Source organism: Ammodytes marinus (assembly GCF_949987685.1).
Source record: "Ammodytes marinus genome assembly, chromosome: 6".
NCBI classification, from domain to species: Eukaryota; Metazoa; Chordata; class Actinopteri; order Uranoscopiformes; family Ammodytidae; genus Ammodytes; species Ammodytes marinus.
Window position 1 is genome coordinate 18,185,976 of NC_137235.1, and position 19,516 is coordinate 18,205,491.

Below are 19,516 nucleotides of genomic sequence, written 5' to 3' on the forward strand. Positions count from 1 at the left end.
CGTTAACACAGGCCTGTTTTAATAAATTAATTCAAATTCTGCCGGAAAAACTAACGCTAGATATTTTCTCCCACCGATAGATAACACCAAACAATCGTTACCAGGCAACAGTTGGGGTTCCGTTCCGTCAGCCACAGTCATTGGTCGGTGACTTGTCCTCGTTGCCTTCAAGTGCTGTCGGAAATTCTTTATCAATGCTACTTAGGCCTAGGTGATTTAATTGAACAAATATAGAGAAAATACTAAACATTGACAACTTCATGCTCATATGGCACATTTGATTGTGTCTTTGCTTTATGATCTACTCTTCATGACCTTTCGTTACAGGCCAATTAGAAAGCCTGAAAAGACAAACTATTGACCATACAGGGAAACATGCAGCAGAATTAAGATAAACGTCATGCACAATAATAGTGCTCAACTTGCAATAATATATAAAGACAATTTATTGGTGGCTGTATATTTCTACAAATTAACTTCCCAGAGAAACGTACCTCAAGGTTCAGAGTAGGCCTATATTAGCACAACTTCAAATACATTTGTACATATGTATTTAAGAGTGTATCATTGTTTTGTATATAGATATCACATAGAAAACCCATAAGTTACTTAACTCCACAATAAATGCTAAACATAATATAAAATAAAAAACAATGCAATCAGTGATGTCATAGCAGGTTACCATTAATGGTGGGAGGTAACACCTGCATATAAATCACTCATCACTTTTAAAAGGCAGACATTTACTCAGATTAAGTTATTGTTCATCATATTGCAGAGACTTGGTCAAAGCTAGTATCGCGTCACCTTGGCTGCATGTCAAACAACAGTGTCAGGGCCACTCTCTACTTTGGTTGTGAGTGACAGATACCTTGGATAATAACAAACAGGAATTCATGCCACATTAGGAGATGCTCTTCCACACTATCTTAAGGCAAATCCAAATCTGTCATAAAAGATGTAAACGGATCTTCCCCACATTCAACACATTTGCTGTGCTTACTTAGCCACAAGATGTGTGGCTGAACCCTTTTAACACAACATACCAAACCAGCAAATAAGCAAACCATAAAGTAGATTATTTTAAATGCCAGAAAATGTACCCCCTGGCTGTGATAAAAAAAATAAAGGGAGTTAAAAAGATAATCTAGTGTGCTGTAGTAAGAATTTCAAACAGATTTTTTTCTAGTCAAATAACAAAGCCACAGCAGGGTGAATCGTCACAAATGGTTCTTGTTGTATTACATATTAGTACATTTTAGCTCGACTGTGTAGCTCCTGAAAAAAAAGTCCATTCTACAAGGATATCAATTTAATTTTTTCAACTGCTAGGATTTTCAGATGGGGCTTCTAAACTTAACATGTCTTTTGTTGTGTCAGTGGACATCAGTCTGTGAGTGTGTGTCCTCCGGTGTCTGCTGAGGGAATGGCTCCATGAAAACCTACGACCACAAGTGAGGCACAGATAAGGCCTTTCCCCCGTGTGTGTCCGCTGATGTTTCGTCAGCGACTTGTAGCGCGTGAATGTCGCGCCGCACTCGTTGCAAATGTACTTCTCCGACTTAATGTGGACGTTCTGTTCGTGTTCCTTCATGTTGCCCAGCTGAGAGAAGCCTTTACCGCACACGGGGCAAAGGTGCGGTTTCTCTCCAGAGTGGGTCAGGCCGTGAATGTTCATATCCTGACGAGAATAAAACCCCTTCGCGCAGATGATGCACTTGAAGGGCCGTTCCCCCGTGTGGCTCCTCATGTGTCTTTTCAGTCCCTCGGAGCGGGAGAAGCAGCTCTCGCACAGTTTGCATCTGAAAGGTTTCTCTCCTGTGTGCGAGCGCGAGTGCCGGCGCAGCTCCGACGCCTTGTAGAAACGCATGCCGCAGTCGTCGCAGGCGTGAGGTTTCTCCGGTTGCTCCTCGTGCGTCTTCTCGTGCGCTTTGCAGTGGCCCGACTCGGAGAAGCCTTTCCCGCAGACGGCGCAGGTGAAAGGCCTCTCTCCCGTGTGCATTCGCTTGTGACGCACCAGCTTGTTGAGTTTGTTGAACGTCTTCTTGCAGAACGGACACTGATGAGGCACCTTGGGTTTCTTGGAGTGTGTGCGCCTGTGTCTCTCCAACTTGGAAGGCCTGTTGAACACTTTGCCACAGTCCGGACAGGGGTGCTTGTTAGTTCTGTTGTGGGAAGCCTGGTGTCGGAGCAGCTTCTCTTCTTGTGAGAAAGTCTTATCGCAGTGCTGACACTGATGCCGAGTCTTAGGCGCCTTGTTGTGTACAGGTTTGTGCCGCTCCACCTTGGACGGTCTGTCAAACACCTTGCCGCAGACGGGGCAAGGGTAACACTTGTCTGATTTGTTGCTCTTTGGCTCGGGTGAGCTGTCGGGCTCAGTGGTGCTCGAGGCATCGTTGGAATCCGACTCAGAGCCTAGCTTCACGTCGACTTCTCCTGGACCTAAGGGGAAAATCACATTATTGGACCTCTGCTGATTTCCTTACTTAACATTTTTGGAGAATAGAATGAATGAATACCTTCTATTAGCTAATTGCATAATGATTCAAATAAACTGAACATATAGACGTGAGGTTTGGGGATGTCTGTGATGGATTTTAAAAGGAACAACAACCTGTATTCCCATGTTAATGATCGAAGATAATTTTACCTGAAAAGTATAGAAATCGAAAAAGAGGCATTAACACTTACTTTCCTCTGAAGATTCGGTTTTAGAGACAGATGAGGTGTCCGGGCCCATGACTGCAGCCTTTTTACAAACGACACATACACAGACAAAAACAGAGTAATGATTCCGTGTTGGTCTTTTAAGTCAGTGTAATATATCCAGAATAACACTTGTTTTTAAGGCTGGAACTGATATTGATATTTGGGAGTTTCAAATTGGCTGATATAGCTTTTTTTTTATAATCAGATAACATTAACCATTTTGATACGGATCAGGGTTCGACATAACGTATAGCCCGATGGCCCGGGGCCAGTAAAATCATATGCAGGGCAAGTTGATTGGCCAGTCACTGTCCCGCCCGGGCCAGTGACTGGCCAATCACAGTTCAGTATCTTTTTGTAGACTACCTTTTTTGTAGACTATCATGGTTCATTGAAATGCGCGTTGAGAGTCGTAATGAAAGCAGTGTTTATTTAAGACTCAATATAATAAACCTAATATTAAATATATTTTTTAATGGACAACCGATGCGTGGGCGTTTTGACAGGTGGAGCAAGAAGCGGGTGCACTCTCGCTCCGTTGGCAGAGCTGCCTACCGTCCGCCTGCGAGTCGACAAATCAATCGACTTGCTTTGCCCCCTTTCTTTCTTCCCACAGCAGAGGTTGAGGTGCAGAAAGTGATAACTGCGCTTTTCCTTTATCTGCCACCGTAATGTTACAGTATTTGCATACAAGCCCCAATGGTAATACAAATGAGAGGCGTTATTTAAACGCTGTGAATGCGTCTCCGGTGATTGTGTCGGTTGTAGACAGAAACGAACGGAGGGACTCCGCTCACTGTACAGTTCCTATAGTCGCGCAGTTTGGCACTGTGTTTTCAGGCTCGAGACATTCAATCAAATCGCGGAAGTCTTTCCCATTGAAATCGCTAACGGGGAGAATATCCCCGGTTATTATTTTAGCCACAAACCACAGTTCATCTGCGCGGCGGCTCACTCGCTGGCGAGATCACACGGTGAAACGCTGCTGTGATCGGACGAACGCATTGTGTGTTTCTAAGGTGATTTAACGTCATAGTCTCAGACGAGCGTTTAACTTATGCTGCATATTTTGCACTGCATTGTTTTTTATCAATAGTTTGAAAAAATGGTCCCACACCGGACTCTTATGTGAAGCTGACACTTCATGGATAAGTGACACTCCTGCAGCGCGCTCACGACCAGACGTGAACTCACATACACGGTGAAATATCCCATTAAAAAAACGGCATAACCCCCTGATTTTCGTATTTCTATTCTATTTTTAAAGTCAACTTGAGCGCAAGTGGAAAACCGGTCATTCGGTCGACACATTCACATCCCTAATGCATATAGAGAAAGTAAAAACAGCCTACCACACCACAAAGAATGATCAGACCTTCATCTCTTATTTTTTTTTAATGTTTGAACATGACTTCTGCAGGTGAACTATTCATTAAACTGCCCAAATTCAAGAATAAAAACAATCAAAAATCATAAAATCAAACTACTGGACTTTAAAATACTGGCCGACTCTTTCAACATACTTTCAGTTGTAGGCTTCTAATTCAATATGTTTGCCTGGTTTTATATTATGTGTATGAGCAATATCAACATTTCATATAATTAACTAAAATAAAAATAACCAAATCTAAAGGGAATATCTATACTGTTACAGTATAGATATTCCCTTTAGATCTGGTTATCTTTCTTTATTTTTCTAATACAGGTATTATAATTATTGACACTAAATTATGAAGAAAAAAAAAGTGTGTGCAGGGCCAGTGAAAATATACAAGGGGCCAGTAAAACTCAGATCCACTGGCCCGGCGGGCCAGTAGGAAAAAAAAGTTATGTTGAACCCTGCGGATCTATTCAATTTATTTTGTTTATAACTGAGACCCAGATAAAAACAAAGAGGGGGTATATTTATATCTGCCTGGGTGATTTATCAGTCAAGCTTTAATTAAAAGGGAACAAAAAAGCTAAATATACGATTTACCAATTAAATAAAGCACACTGAATTACAGATATTTCCTCACTGTGAAATCCATTTTAGAAGTCATGCAAAATTGGATCTTACACTTGACTAGAGAGATCCTAAACCACAACAATGAGGCCAATGATGCTTTCAACGAGGTCCTGTTTACTGCACAGGATCCTTAGCATGGCTGAGTTCTGTTCTTTGGGGCAGGTGGTGATTTCTATCATTCAAATGAAGCTAGCTATGCTATTCAAAATATTAGGATGATCTACCATATTCTTACTGCTATCCGACCACCAGCAATGTGGTGTGTTGGATGAAAGGGACACCATAGAGGAGCATATGAAGCAGAACAATGATGCTGTTGCATGCTATCATCCCATTTCTGTTTCACCTACATTACAGTGGGTTATTGTGTGTCAATGACATGAAGGATATGTGTAAAAAGATGCAAAAACATTCCTTTAACCACTGGGTGGCCATCTTAAAGGCCTACTTCACCGGTTTGAATATGAAGGTGTATTGAATTCTGAGATCCTATGTAGTATAAATGTGCGAAAAAAATTGTAATCGGTTCATCCTAGCCTGAGAAAAGGCAGAAAGAGTGTTTTTTTAACCCTATATTTCTCTTTCTCATGACATCACAGAAAGAGAAATATAGGGTTAAAAAAAACTTACTTTGTAAATATTACTGTGATGTATTTTACTGTGACATCACAGTAATATTTACAAAGTACGTTTTTTTTAACCCTATATTTCTCTTTCTGTGATGTCACGAGAAAGAGAAATATAGGGTTAAAAAAACACTCTTTCTGCCTTTTCTCAGGCTAGGATGAACCGATTTTAATTTTTTTCGCACATTTATACTACATAGGATCTCAGAATTCAATACAGCTTCATATTCAAACCGGTGAAGTAGGCCTTTAACCAGACCCAACACCTTCTGAAACAGGGGTTGCGTTCCGAATCGCATACTCTTTCTTTTTTCTATCCTACATACTACATCAGACGATAAAAAGAATCTAGTTAGGATGCAGTAGGCATACTATTGGTACATACTTTTCTCTCTTATTTCATCATAACATTGCGCCTTGATCTTGCCTCTTGCTTTTATATCCGTCGCATCCCCGTTTGTTTTCATATGGAGGCTTCGTCGATGTTACGTCACTTCACGTGCGCACTGGATTGTGGGTCAGAATCGCCCAAATAGGACTATATGGTCTAGATAGGATGCACTTTTCAACACTAACAATCTTGGCCGCATGAAGTAGGACATCCGGGTACTTCTAACCATCCTAAATCTGGCCACAAGAATCGGGACATCCTAAATCTTTTTTCTACATACTATATAGTAGAAAGTATGCGATTCGGAACGCAACCATAGTTGAGCATTCACAAAGCTCCTGTGTGCTGTTGTTAAAGCACAATTGCCCTTTGAGATGGATAGGCTACTATCATACAGCTGTTTAGCATAACTGTTGATTGTGTTGACCTCTGAGGGACCAAGCTGCACATGAGAGACTTGACTTGAGTAGAGGATGGAGGGAATTATAGATCACGCCAAACGTTTCAAATATAAAAGACGACTCTTGAGTGTAAAGTTTCGGCTGTTCCAAGAACATTTTTATATGTAGGCTATCATCTGACTGCACATGAGCAGGGCATATACATCTGCTGAGTTTAGTAGGCTACGACCCCGTATACCGACAGAGAAACCCGGGCCGTTATTTGCAGCAAGCTACTGTATCGCTGAAGTGAAAGAAGAAACTGAGGGGTAGATGATTGTTTACCTGGACACACATGCACACAGGAGCTCGGTAATGCTGCTAGCTAACTTGGCTAAAGCTAACGTTGTTTTCGCTTCAGCACGAAGCCGTGTTACATTAAGCACGGCATATAAAGATTGAGTCCCACCTCTCCAATAATCCTCAACACCGAAGGTTGTCACATCTTTTGTCCGCCACGTGTTTAATTGAACTACCTTCGCATTTTCAGATACAGCTAAAAGCTAGTCACAGAATCAGCTGCCTCAAAAAAGCTACTGCAGAGAGGAACTGATGCCCCTCCCTTGAACGATACCTTCAAATGCATCATGTAAATTCGGAAGTTACTTTTATGGAAGGACAAATGTTAGTATTAGGCCCTACTAGCCTATATTATACCATTCACCTTGGGCGGCGGTATAAGAATGCTGAGAAAATAGTGCGAATTATCTACCATTACGACCTACTCTATTTCTTGTTCCAATCGTTTCTATTGTTTGCATTAAATGTTTTTTGTCTTTAATCAATCAAACAATCAATGAACAAAAACAACTTTCCTTCAGATGTAGGCTTCTAAATTTAAACCAAAAATTACAATAGCACTAGAACGCAGCAAAGACTTCATACCCACCTGCCCATTAGCCTACTAATTTGTTTTGGAAGGTTGGACCATGTGTGGTGCCCGAGTCTATTCTGCTATTCTTTTCTCAAATATGAGTTCTATGTCCATCACACCTACTGTACTAAATGTGCATACAGTACAGGCTCTAGGATATTTATAGATACATTTAGTCATTTACACAGCACACATACCGGCCTATGCACCATTTGCTTTAGTAGGTTTAGAAGAAGTAGAATTTAGCTCGGCGATTGTAAAGTAAAAAAAAAGATTTCAGTCTTAAACCCGTTTTTATTTTGTCTCGCTTTCATATACAGCAAAACTAGTTCACAATACACAATATGTCACATGATTAAGTTATAAGACATTGAGCATATGACCTATTACAAACTGAGCATCACAGAATAAAAAAGTATGAAGTTGTAACCTGCTGGAAAGGGGCTGTTTTCCCAACATATTTTTGTTTACACAGCAAAATAGCTATAAAAAATAAAATTGGAAGGTACAACCAGAATTGTTATATTTCTACTTTTGCATTTGTAATGAGCTACAGATTATAATTAGCCCTGTTGAGAAAATATGACCCTTTGATTGAAACTTGAGTGATTTATATTGTTTATTATTCACATACGAGGCCCACAAAGCACCTGCACACTAATCTTCCTTACTGCAACAAGCTTGCTCTCAAGCTGGCTCACATTCCCCTACTACGCCATAATATACTGTATTATATATTATATTACATATTACATATTTTAGCTGGCTTCCCTGGGATTGGAAACTTTGTTTATGCGGGCTTTTAAAGTCCAGTAAGACAACACATGTGATGTAAAGCTGTACAAACAAACTTGACTTGACATGTAGACAGAAAGCCAAGAACAATCTCAACTAAGTCGCTTCACAATATGTGCATATAATGAATGCTGCTCTCCTGATATTTTACTGAGAGGGAGAACTTTGAGAAATGGAAATAGAGTTCTGGATGCCCCACACTTCCAGGGCCTGGATCTTGAAATGTCCCTTGTAGAGTGGGATGCTCTTGAATGTGTCACAATGCTCAGAATATCCTCCCTCTAGGTCTTCTTGTATGCAGAGTGCATGGCCACCATCGCCACCTGGAGACAGAGGACACACACATTAGCACTGTGTGAACACACTGTTTACAATGCCCCTGTGTCAGCTGACATCCCTGTTGACTATAATAATAACTTTATTCACCTTTGACTATTAGCACCTTTGACCTTTCCAAAACAAAGACAATTGTTTTATGTTTACACTTTGAATATGGGATTATGATTTACATATGTACACCAAAGAAAAGTGTCAACAAATATAGTTATTAAAAAAAACAGAAAAAAAAACATGGTGAAATAGTACACCAAAAACAATGGTCAGTAAAAGTCATAAAAGTGAGTATTAGGAAGAGATTTAAAAGAGGAATACTGATACTATGTTCTATCTATATGCTTGCACCAATATGTTCACCTGACGTACCAATAATGAGCTGACGGTCACTGCCTGCTATGAACATGGAGGCCTCTTGTGCCTTGGGTCTCTTTGGCTCTTTGGCTGTCATGGCTTCCTCTGACGGGGCAGTGAAGGGAATGGTCAGGTAGCTGGGGTCCTGAGGCGTTCCTGCCGGACAGGTCAGAGTTGACATGGAGGTGGTGGTGGTGGTGGTAGAGGCCGTGAGGGAGAAGCCACTGCAATTGCATTCTTCACAAGAGCCAGCAGCACTGCCAACGCTGTCTGGAGCCTGTTGATGATGAGTTGAAGCTCTGCAGGTCATAATGTGGACCACGGACTGCTGGTAGCGCTCCTTGCTGGGACGAAGCTGAAAGTGTATAGGCAAATGTATTTTTCAGTGATTTTGCACGCTTGATGTATCTTATTTACAGTGGACCTAAATATGGTGAGTTTGATTTAAAGGTACATGTAACTTTGGGTGTGTCAGAGAAGTGAACATTTTCTAACACATATTCTCATAACTGATTAAACAAACTTTCCACACAGACAAATTGGACCCCTAGGACACTGTTTAAGCTTAGAAAAGTTTCACTGTTGTTGTATACAGCATAAGGGCCCACAGTTTAGTTTGCAAATATATTCTAGCCTAACATTTGGTACCAAGTGCCTCAAAATAATTTAGTTTTGATTTATGATGATAGAATTATTTAATCTAGAGTAAATATGTTTTGTAAGCCAACTGCAGGCTCTGCAAATGTTAGCAAATCCCCCTCTGCTGAAACTTCATAATGCACCATTAAGAAGAAGAAAAAACAGAATTTGTCTCACCGTGAAAACGAAACATTCCCCAGTTCCAAAATATGCAAGTTCCTCCGAGTCATGCTCTCTTCTTTCTCTCACGTCTGTTGACAGGAAGGCACCAAAAACCTAAAGAAAAGAGAAATACCCATGTTTCAGTGCCATTGACAATCTTGTCGGTAAACTAGTTATTATAACCAACATTTCTTACTATCAAATATATGGTTAAATCAAATGGAAAAGCACATGTAGCACATATCAGATGTATTGGGATATCCATTGTGTTACCTCTTCATCCATAGTTTTGATGATCAAGACCGCTGGTTCGTGTCCCTCCACGTGTGAATACAATCTATATGAGAGAGAAAAAAAAAACATAACCATGTGTTGTTTGTCATGTCCTATAAATTATACACAACCAGACAGGGTCACTGGCTAAATCTAGCCAGTAATTTATAAAATGCTACAAACCCTATCTGCACTTCTTATTATGTGAAGATTTTGAGAAACGCTGAAAGGGTCAAAAGCAACACCACAATGAACTCACAAGTTTGTGTTTTATTTAAGATTGGATAAAGTCAGAGCCATAAAAAACAACAACATTGGAAGCGCGTATTGAGTTGAAATTATCTTTACTTCATTAACCATGACAACCTTACAATGTGCGTCACCACTGAACCGCGTACACAAGTCACTTGACTTTTCACACTCAAAGCAAACATGTTGACAGTGAAAACACGCTGCCTCTTACTAGTAATGTTTGTTTTTTTCACTGCTGGTGAGTGGTGTACGACCGTCACTGATGAATAATGAACCTGGCCTCATTTAATAATTCATAAGTACAGACAGAGAAAACTGAAAGTTGTGAAGTATTTTGTTATGTGAAGAGAACAACTCTATCTATTATTCATGCTTGTGAAAGAAGCAACCCATGAGGTATTCGTCTCCCAGGAAGGTTTCTCACTTTAACTTGGTGAACAAAGGTGACTTACGAAGTGAGGCTCCTTCCGTGTTCGTCTGTACTAAACAGCCTGATGGGACTGAAGAGGGCAAAGCGCTCAGGGATCCAGGCCCAGATGACTCTCATCGAAACCCTGGTCACAACGCTGGAGATGAAGGTGTTAAAGTCAACCGTCTCGACTGATTGCCTTTAGGAAACATACAAAAACAGCTGCGTTGAGAGTATGAAATATGAAATTTAAATCAGATCAAATGTGAGCAGTTATTTAGGCCCCAGTCCTACATCAATTCCTGCATTGACCCACCTCTTCTGGTGTACGCTGACGCCTTTCTGCATGAGGGAGTCCTTGTTGGCATTGAAGAGGAGGTTGAGCTCTCTGCGTGTGGCCATGGGGATCATGAAGGCCCTCTCCAGGAGGTTCTCGGCCGTGCAGTGGCGAGCCACGTTCTGCACAAACCTCTTCATGTCTGTTCTGAAGTCCTCCACGTCTGCCACTCGAGACGACACCGACACTTTGTAGAGACTGAGCAAAGCCAGTGCCACCCTGCAAATGTAAAGAATGATTGTGTGAAATAATTCTAGAAGCAATGTTTGCGATGAAAAAAATACACAGTACGGAGAGGTAGCGGATCGTGAGGAGATATTCTCTAATTATGACAAAAAAAGATTTTGACATTCTCCAGAATGGCTGACTGCACCTTTAAGGACCAGGATGTAAAAAACAAAGAAACAAACAAAGGCAGTAGCAACAACAAACCTGTAAAGGACCTTGTAGCCCTCCAACAGGTAGACATCCAGCACTCTAATGGCGTACGTGAACGGAAGGTCGGCAAATATCCACATGATCCAGTCCGAGTAGAACTCAAAGAGGTTCTGGTGAGAGCTGGCGATCAGCTTACGGATGCCTCTGCAGCTCTTGTTGGCGAGGTCGCCAAAGGTCATACAGGAGGCGCGAGAGGTGAGGTAGGTCTGGTCGATGTAACGCTTGTTTTGGTCATTGTAGCAGATGAGTCGGGACACACTGTGGAAACACTCGGCTTCGTCCTGGCTGAAGTGGAGCAGAAGGGAGACCAATGCGGGCAGGATGGGGCAGAAGTTCATGTCTGGGAAGTATTTGCCGAGGATCAAAAGGATTTTTCTAACAGAGTTCAGGCCTGCTTTGTTGAGACAGTACCTGGTTGAGAGACAAGAACCAGCAAAACAACTCACTTGCTTGAAATCCAATACAGTGTGCAGCGAGTATGCAAAGTTACAATACATTTTCTATTTATTCAAAGATCCATGTTACTTTCGTCAAATGTATAAATAGAATAGCATCCCGAAAATTGACAATTCAACACCTAAAACATTAGGCATTGTTTTAAATGGGATGAAGATCAAGACATGATTAAGGCAAATGAAGAAAAATAATTGACATAAATAAAGGTGTTTTCAATGAATTAGTTAATATAGTATAGTAACATGTAAATGATACATGAACCAATTGTATCCCAATAAAGTTACCTGGGTATTTCTCCTGCCTCCATGTACTCCGGGACTGGATGGCTGATGAGTTTCTGTTCTCCAAAGAGCTTCTTGGCCAGTTCACAGTGAATGTCTCTGTCTGGAGTGACAGACGCACTGCAGACACAATATCAGTCCACATTTAGATCAATATGCCAAGTGGATTTAAATGAAAATGAACACACTGATTTTGCTAAGGTCATGGCATTTCTTGTCAAACGCATTTTGCTTGTATTCATGGCAGAAAACAAACACACACACACACACACACACACACACACACACACACACACACACACACACACACACACACACACACACACACACACACACACACACACACACACACACACACACACACACACACACACACACACACACACACACAATCACACACAATAAGTTACAATGTAACAGCCTTCACCTGGAATTGATGCCATGGATGATGTGATGGTAAGCTTTGGCCCTCAGTGTGTGAGGCATGGCCCAGAATCCTTCTCGGCCCATAGTTTTCAGCTCCTGTTGATCACTCTCCAGGAGCTGCTGGTATTTTTCTGCAGCTTCAGGGTCAATCTTCTCCCAGTCCACAAACTGTCCATACTTCATCCCCGAGTTGGAGCTGATTTCCCATTTATCCGACTCGAAGATGGTCATCATAGACAGTGACTTGTGACCTTTGTTGTGTGAGCAAAATATGCATACATACATTCAATTTAAAACAATGTAACCCTTGTATTATGTTCCCCATTTAGTCCCTCTGGTACTGTTGGGGTCAAATTGACCCGGGACATTATTGGGTTCTTAAAAGCACTACATGGATAAAAACATTTAAAACGTTAGAAATCCTTTTCCTGTATATGGCCTTTATCTCAATTCCAAACAATATAGATAACATGTATGGTAAATCTTTGCTATTAATCTAAATGCTAGATCACATTGTAAAATGATTGTGTCTTTTGTTTTTGTGACAAAAATTTAGACTTTGGTGGCATAAATGTAGGAACAATTGTTGGTACTGGTGTGTGAGTGAGCTGGTGTGTGTTTATGTGTGTCTTTGTCTGTGCAGAAATGTTTCTGTATGTCCGTGTGTGAATTTGTCAATTGAGTAAAATTGACCCAAACACATTATGAGGGACATACTGTACATGAGTGGTGGTACTGTTAAAGATATGACGGGTCAATTTGACCCGAACACCACATTAGGGGATAGGATACAATCTTTAAAAAAAATTACCATTTGAGCGAGTAGAATAAATGCTTTTATACAAATGTTTCAGTACCATTATGTTCTCTTGATGGCGAGTGCTTGTTTGCTTTAGACCTGGACTTCTTGGAGGTGACTGGAACACCAGCCCAATCCCCTTCTTTCTTTTCCTTTCTGTTCACTTCACATTGGATTGGAGAGCTTTTCAATGGATTGGACCTTGTAGAGTTTCCAACATAGTCGTCGTAAACCTCTGAGGTCTCAAGACTGTAAAATGACCTGGCACGACAATAAAACACAAATCCACATATCAAAAAAATAGCCATGCCGGTTATTACTCCCCGTTTCCTGATCTCTGACATCATTTGGGTGACAAAGCCAGCACAGATCTTTAAGTAGTGTTCAAACATACCTGGAGCGAGGTCTCAGACTGCTTTCCACTGTCTCTGTCTGCACACCTTCACAGGAGTGAGACCTTGGCCTGCTTCTGCCTCCTGCCATGGAGCCCAGGTCCTGGTCAGAGGATGTGCACATCGAAATTAAATTCTTGTTCCCACAGTTAGAGAACTCTGGCGTTCTTGGGACGTCAATCATCTCAAGTCCTATTCATCAGAGAAGTGCAAGTCGGCAGGCGGAGTGTCTGCTGTTTACTATAGCTGCGCGTCCCGAGGATAAGGGCTTTATATAAGCCTGTGGGCTGGGTTCTTCTGTGAGTCAAGCTATGGTGGTAGGATTTGTTTGTGGTGATCTCAGTCATTGAAAGGGGTAAAAACATTCCAGTGACGTTTCCGTTGTAACTCTGACAACATGAAGCGTCTTATTCCGAGAAGTAAGTATTCCAAACAACATGTCCAAATCACATGACAAAACCATTGACTCTTTATAAGGCACTTAGTACAAAAACATTATTTGACCAAGTGTCCTTCAAATAACCCCACACACTGTATTTTACCTAACAGTTTTATATGAAAAGCACCGTACATCCCCTCACAATCCACAAAAAAGTGTTCACAGTGCAATGAACACATCTCTTAAAATGTAAATGTTTTTTTTTTTACCAAATCAAAACATTTACAGTTCATAATAAGGTCATCTGTAAAAGGAGGGTAATCTGTATTTCCCTGAAACTGCCTCATGTGTAACATCACAATGCCAAATGAGTGTATTCCAAGAAGTCTTCCAGCAGTTATTATTCTACACAACAAATCTATGTTTTGAACCAAACACGACCACTGTTTGGTTATGAAACATACAACGTCTACAAGTCCTTATCTCATATGTGGGCTTCACATGTGAGTTGAAAAACAACTCTCTAGCCTCATGATGGGGGAAGACATGCTGTTATTCGAGTGACAAGTGTCACTTTCCATTAAAGCTTGGAGGTGACCATAAATGCACGCTTGTACTTTGAGTATGATGTAAGAAATCGAAGCACATATATAATGCTGTGAGAATTTTACCATAGTATCCTTACTTTTTGTGTGCCCTGCTGTTCTGAGGCTTTTAACAAATATGACCAAACAACTGAAAATTGTCAATAAAATTCAACAATGCAACATAAAAAACAAGGAAAAGGTATGAGAGGAATATGCAAGAGAAGAGAGAACCTGAGACATAAATAGAAAAACACACAAATAGTGCAATTATAAAAGACATGTACACACCCCACAACACACACACACACACACACACACACACACGCACACGCACACGCACACGCACACGCACACGCACACGCACACGCACACACACACACACACACACACCGAACACAGCAAGCCCAGGCAAGGCAAGGCAAGTGTTTATTTACAGTATATAGCTTTTATAGAAAAGCAAATATAATTTACATTTAAGGATGAGAAAAGCTTTCATGAAAAGCTTCTTTTCAGTAGGCCTAGTATAGCCTATACTGCAGTTTTTCTGCTAAACTCAAAACCGCTCCCCGACAGTCAACTGTTCCTCGCAGAGTGCCGTAGTGACGTCACACCCAAACAAGGAACAGTTTGCTGGTGATTACTGCCGGATGGGGCAAAACTAGTGTTTAATCTACGTAGCACACTTATATTATAATGTCTCAGGACCCCTGGTAAGTAACGTGTTCAAAGGCTACAATACATTGGCTCAACTGTGTCATTAACTTTAACAAAATACCTTACCAACCCTGAAAAGTTCCCTCTTCTCTCTGTATCCGTATAGCTAAAGTTGCAGCTAAGCTCTAAACCACAAAGACTGACGTTAACCAAATGCAATAATGCGCACTATCATAACATTCTTACAACGTTATCTCTTATACCTAATTGGAGTATAGCGGTCTGCGAATGCATTTTTTGTGTAGGTATTATTCATTTATTTACTGAGCCTCAGCTTGTTTTTGTAGTGTTAGCAGAATCGAAAGAGGAAAAGGGGCAATAGCCTACTTTAAATGTCACATGATAAAACCAAAGCTTGATCTGATTTTCTGACGAATACAACACGACATATTATCGCTGTATTACGTTGTTTAGGCTGTCAGAGGGGTTTCTTCATCTTTTTCCTTATGGTAAAAATGTCCCTTAACATTGAACTCCAGCATTATAAATGACCTGACAAGTCGCTTACATATAGCCCTGTAGAGGTAAGTTACAATACAATGTAGTTATTAGAATCCTTACCTTTTTGTAGGTTGAACATCAGTCCATTGATAAGTCACTTGTCTTTAACTAGTAGGCTACAAATCCACAGACCAGACATGGTTCATTTTTTTTTTAAATGTTTTACTACCACATTAACCACGCATCTGATTAACAGGGTTCTCTCTATTTTGCTCCAGGATTTATCTGTGTTTGTCACAGGTGACTAATGACAGAGGTCAGTTGACATCTCTATCCCTTTCATTGATCCATAGGTTACAGAATTATGACGCCACTTGTCGCTTGGCACAGGAAACAGCAGAGAACATTCATGAAAGGAACAGGCAGCAGAGAACGGGGGGGAACCCAGCAAAGGTAAGGTATTTTGATTCACAAGTAAAGTGGTGCACATTCCCCCTGAAATATTTCGCTTTTTTTGGCCATCTGGTTGCTGTGAATAATATCTACATTAATCTGCCTTTACAGATCAACATGACACTACGGGCATCGCTGCAGAAGCTCAAACAGAATATTTCCCAGCTGAAAGAGGGCCTGCTGCGAGCATCGTCAGCTCGGCGCATGTATCCTTTTCTTCAGAGAGTGTTTTCTGCAGTGGAGGTCATGAGATGGAGATTACATTTTTTTGGTTTGAGTTTTGTTTTCGTGTGTGCAGTAGCAGTTGTCTTCCTATAGAGGGCATTAGAGTGTTTTGCAAAAAGGTCTGCCTTAACTACTAAATCAGTTTGGCATTATTGACCAAGAACTATGTGTACACTTACGAGGAATTTGACTCTGGTGTATATCCCTCACTGCACTTGCACATAGTTCCAAAAATATTACAGGAAGAGGGATAGGAAAATACATCCAGCCAAAAAACCAGGACAATAAAGCTGAACAAAGATGACTAAAATACATCTAGAACTTTTATATACGTAAAAATAGGTGACACATAGGTGTGTATCTATACACGGCAACAATGAACAACACCAAACATTGTCTCTCTATACAAGACAAGTGTTTCTAGAAGTTGTAAAAACAAATAGCAGTTTTTATTAATATTGAGTGAGTGATTTTGATCTGCTATCACTGAATGTTGGTTAAAGTGATGATGCCCCTTGTGCATGACCTTAACAATGGCTTCTTCAGAATGCAGTCAGAAGCTGATCGTCGGCAGAACCTCATTGACGACCTTCTTACCAGAGAGAAGCAACTCATTGCCACCTTCAAGGGGGACATCACGGAGGGGGAACCGTCCAGGTATTAACATGGAGTGACACTGTTTTATCCCACACAAGAGGAAAAGTTAAGAAAGTCAGTATTCGCAAATCTCATTGGCCCTTCTCTGTTGTCATGGAGTAGTCGATGTATATTTCAACATTTTGAGATGTAATCGATGTGGCACTTTCTTTTTAATTCATTCTAGTAGCTCACTTGTCCCCCCTCCTTGTTCCCCCCATGTATCTTTTAGGGTCTCGGTAATGTATCCACAGAAACCGCCAGCGAATGTGTGAAGGCTGATTTGTAAACTACTAAGCCACACTGCCTGCTCAAATAGACCATTCTCCAAAGTTTTCTTAAGTGGTGCTTTTTCTATGAGCTCTTTGAATTTGAAAAAAAAAAAAAAATCTGGGACAGCCAGTTTGTTGTTAAAGTAGTTAAAGGGAATTTGTGAGTCTTCCGTCTGTCACTGTCAGTCAGTGTCAGAATGGGAAAACCAAACATTACCCCAGGATGTTTCAGGGGGCATCCTGCTCGGAACATGCCACCTTTCATTTTCGTGATTTTTTCCTCTCGCCGTGAAACAATCTTTTTTTTTTTTATAACATCACAGTGCTACTAGCCCAATTAAAAATAATGAATCCTCATTCTCTTGTCTATGTCCTTGACCAGAGAGGTCATAGGCTCTGTTCTCTGCTTTGATGATACGTCACCGGTCACTAACTTTCTGGGAAAGTCTTTGTACATCCGGTATGACCCATGTGCCGTGGCCTCTGCCTGTGCTATCAGTCGGAAGGAAGTCTGTCTGTCTGTCTACCACTTCATAGCTAATTATTTTTCATTAGGAGATTTGCTCGCCTTGCACTGGTGATCACACATTTTGCACCTGCTGAAATGCATTTGTGTGTGTGTGTGTGTGTGTGTGTGTGTGTGGGTGGGTGTGTTTCTGTGTGTAGGTGTGTGGAAGGATCAAATGAATTTACTGTTTATATCTCTCCACTGAACATTTGTTCTGGTACTTGTGTAGCTAACCAAAGAGATAGATGTCACAGCTTATATCCTCTTCATCATCTGATTTATGTTAATGTGACAGCTTTGAAAACCTTAATTCAGCAGGTAGTCATTACTTTGAGTAATGTTTGACTGAGTCTGGCACAGGTGATATTTGTTTGGACAGAGAAAGAGGAAATGGTGTCATGTTTTTAACTTTCTCTGGTTTCTCGTGTCTGTCTGTTTTTTTTCTTTTCTTTTTTTCTATAAATTGGTGTATTTTTTAATTATTTTCTATTACATTTTTTCTAGGCCTAGCATTTATAGAAAAATCCCGTTCCTGTAAAGTATAGTATGTCTACTTTTTTTTCCTTTTTTTTTAACTTTATAATAAAACCAAGTATCACTGAATCATCAACTCAGTAGAAGTAAGGGAACCACTGTTATTGATTCCTTGATACGAGGCAAAACATTTTCTGCTATCGTTCACAAGCTTAGGTTTTGGGATTGATCTACTTGGCGGTTCTCTGCGCGGGCTTTCATCTTTTTACAGGCCACACACCCAATCACATAAAAGCCTCTGTAAAAATAAATCTTAAATGACATTTGCTAATAAATTAGCTCTGCAAACTGTAATCATGTGGTCGTAAGTTTTTTTTTAGTTTGCTCAGTGAGACCTAAGTTTAATAGTGATATGTGGTGGGTAATTTGGATTTTGGGGTAGAACCTACTCCCACTGTGTGGTCTCTGAGGACAGAATGTGGGTGGGTGCGTGGGTGTGGGGGAGAGATTGGCCATGCTTGGATAATCTAAGCTGCTCTATTTTATTTTTTCCCCCTTTTTTTGGGGGGGGGGGGGAGGGGGTGAGAACTTTGGGTAGAAAGGAAAGGGATAGAGAGGTTATGGAGGGGAACTTTAATCTATCCCCGAAACAATAGATTCTAAGCATCTCCATTTCAGACTAAGCAAAAGAAGGACATGGCGCCTACTTTTTAAGGCTCAGTTCACCCCGGTGCCCCTCAGATCCACCTCTCCTCCATTATTCACTCACCTTGCTTTTGTATTTGATTGCGCTGGAAATAGTTGTAATTAGTAAAATTTTGCTTGTCCCAGTTATTCAGTCAGGTTCCCGGGTGCCTGGGCCCCGACGGCGGCAGTCTAGTGCAACAGATGTGCCTGACTGATTTTAGTGCTCCATACTGACTGGTTAATTGGATCTTCACACATTGGACACTTTGCATGGAGGAAGTGGAGGGCTGGCACACAGTCTCATAGTAATCAAACATGACAATAGAGATTTAGAACGAATGCCTTGTCTCACACTTCTCCTCTGATGGTATCAGCCCCAGCTAGCCAGCATTGTGAATGCTTTACTTACAATAATTTAAAAAAAAAATATTCGATTAGTGATCAGGCTGAGATACCTGAGATGGGGTTTCAAAATTGAGATGAACATAAAAAGCTTTCACTTTTCACTTTTCAATTTGAACGTTCATGTTGAATGTATCCATAAAATACTGAAATATATCAAACATCACAAATCACAGCACAACAGTTAAGCATAGATAGTAATGCTATTGTTTCCCTAGTCACTGAGAAGCCTACATGTGGTCAAGGTCTTTTTTCCTGGGCTTGACCAGCAGATTGGCTCACGGCAGACATGGTTAAATCCAGACTCGCACAGAGATATGGACCCGTCGCCCCTACTAGACAGC

General features: G+C 40.8%; 3 protein-coding genes across 4 annotated transcripts in view; 1 reads left to right on the forward strand and 2 right to left on the reverse strand.

Moving 5' to 3' along the window:
* Nucleotides 1-437: 437 nt before the first annotated feature.
* On the reverse strand, nt 438-6,718 carry LOC307251421 (uncharacterized protein). 2 transcript variants are annotated; one of them, XM_080028792.1, is made up of 3 exons: nt 6,584-6,718; nt 2,692-2,749; nt 438-2,442 (listed from the first exon to the last, which is right to left on the reverse strand). In XM_080028792.1, the coding sequence occupies exons 2-3, from the start codon at nt 2,738-2,740 to the stop codon at nt 1,322-1,324; spliced, it is 1,170 nt and encodes a 389-aa protein (XP_079884918.1). In that variant the 5' UTR covers nt 2,741-2,749; nt 6,584-6,718; the 3' UTR covers nt 438-1,321. The 2 variants fall into 2 exon arrangements, with proteins under 2 accessions (XP_079884918.1, XP_079884917.1); XM_080028791.1 differs by having other exon boundaries at nt 6,460-6,672.
* An 878-nt stretch (nt 6,719-7,596) lies between these two features.
* On the reverse strand, nt 7,597-13,578 carry LOC307252456 (TBC1 domain family member 24-like; the record flags this gene model as incomplete). The annotated part of the gene is made up of 11 exons (XM_080030127.1): nt 7,597-8,166; nt 8,546-8,885; nt 9,347-9,445; nt 9,605-9,668; nt 10,309-10,464; nt 10,582-10,821; nt 11,035-11,451; nt 11,781-11,897; nt 12,205-12,454; nt 13,061-13,263; nt 13,397-13,578. The coding sequence occupies 11 exons, from the start codon at nt 13,576-13,578 to the stop codon at nt 7,991-7,993; spliced, it is 2,244 nt and encodes a 747-aa protein (XP_079886253.1). The 3' UTR covers nt 7,597-7,990.
* Nucleotides 13,579-14,958: 1,380 nt separating this feature from the next.
* stx8 (syntaxin 8) overlaps nt 14,959-19,516 on the forward strand; it is a 49,401-nt gene continuing 44,843 nt past the window's right edge. The window contains exons 1-4 of the mRNA XM_080030074.1: nt 14,959-15,070; nt 15,869-15,968; nt 16,080-16,174; nt 16,740-16,850. Coding sequence (XP_079886200.1) covers nt 15,054-15,070; nt 15,869-15,968; nt 16,080-16,174; nt 16,740-16,850 — 323 coding nt within the window. The 5' untranslated portion in view covers nt 14,959-15,053. The remainder of the gene's footprint in view (nt 15,071-15,868; nt 15,969-16,079; nt 16,175-16,739; nt 16,851-19,516) is intronic.

What these genes read in the sequence shown, in the direction of transcription:
- LOC307251421 (XM_080028791.1), bottom strand. An exon ending in AACCGAATCTTCAGAGGAAA is followed by an intron (nt 2,443 to 2,691) that starts GTAAGTGTTAAT and finishes TTTTCCCCTTAG; the next exon opens with GTCCAGGAGAAGTCGACGTG.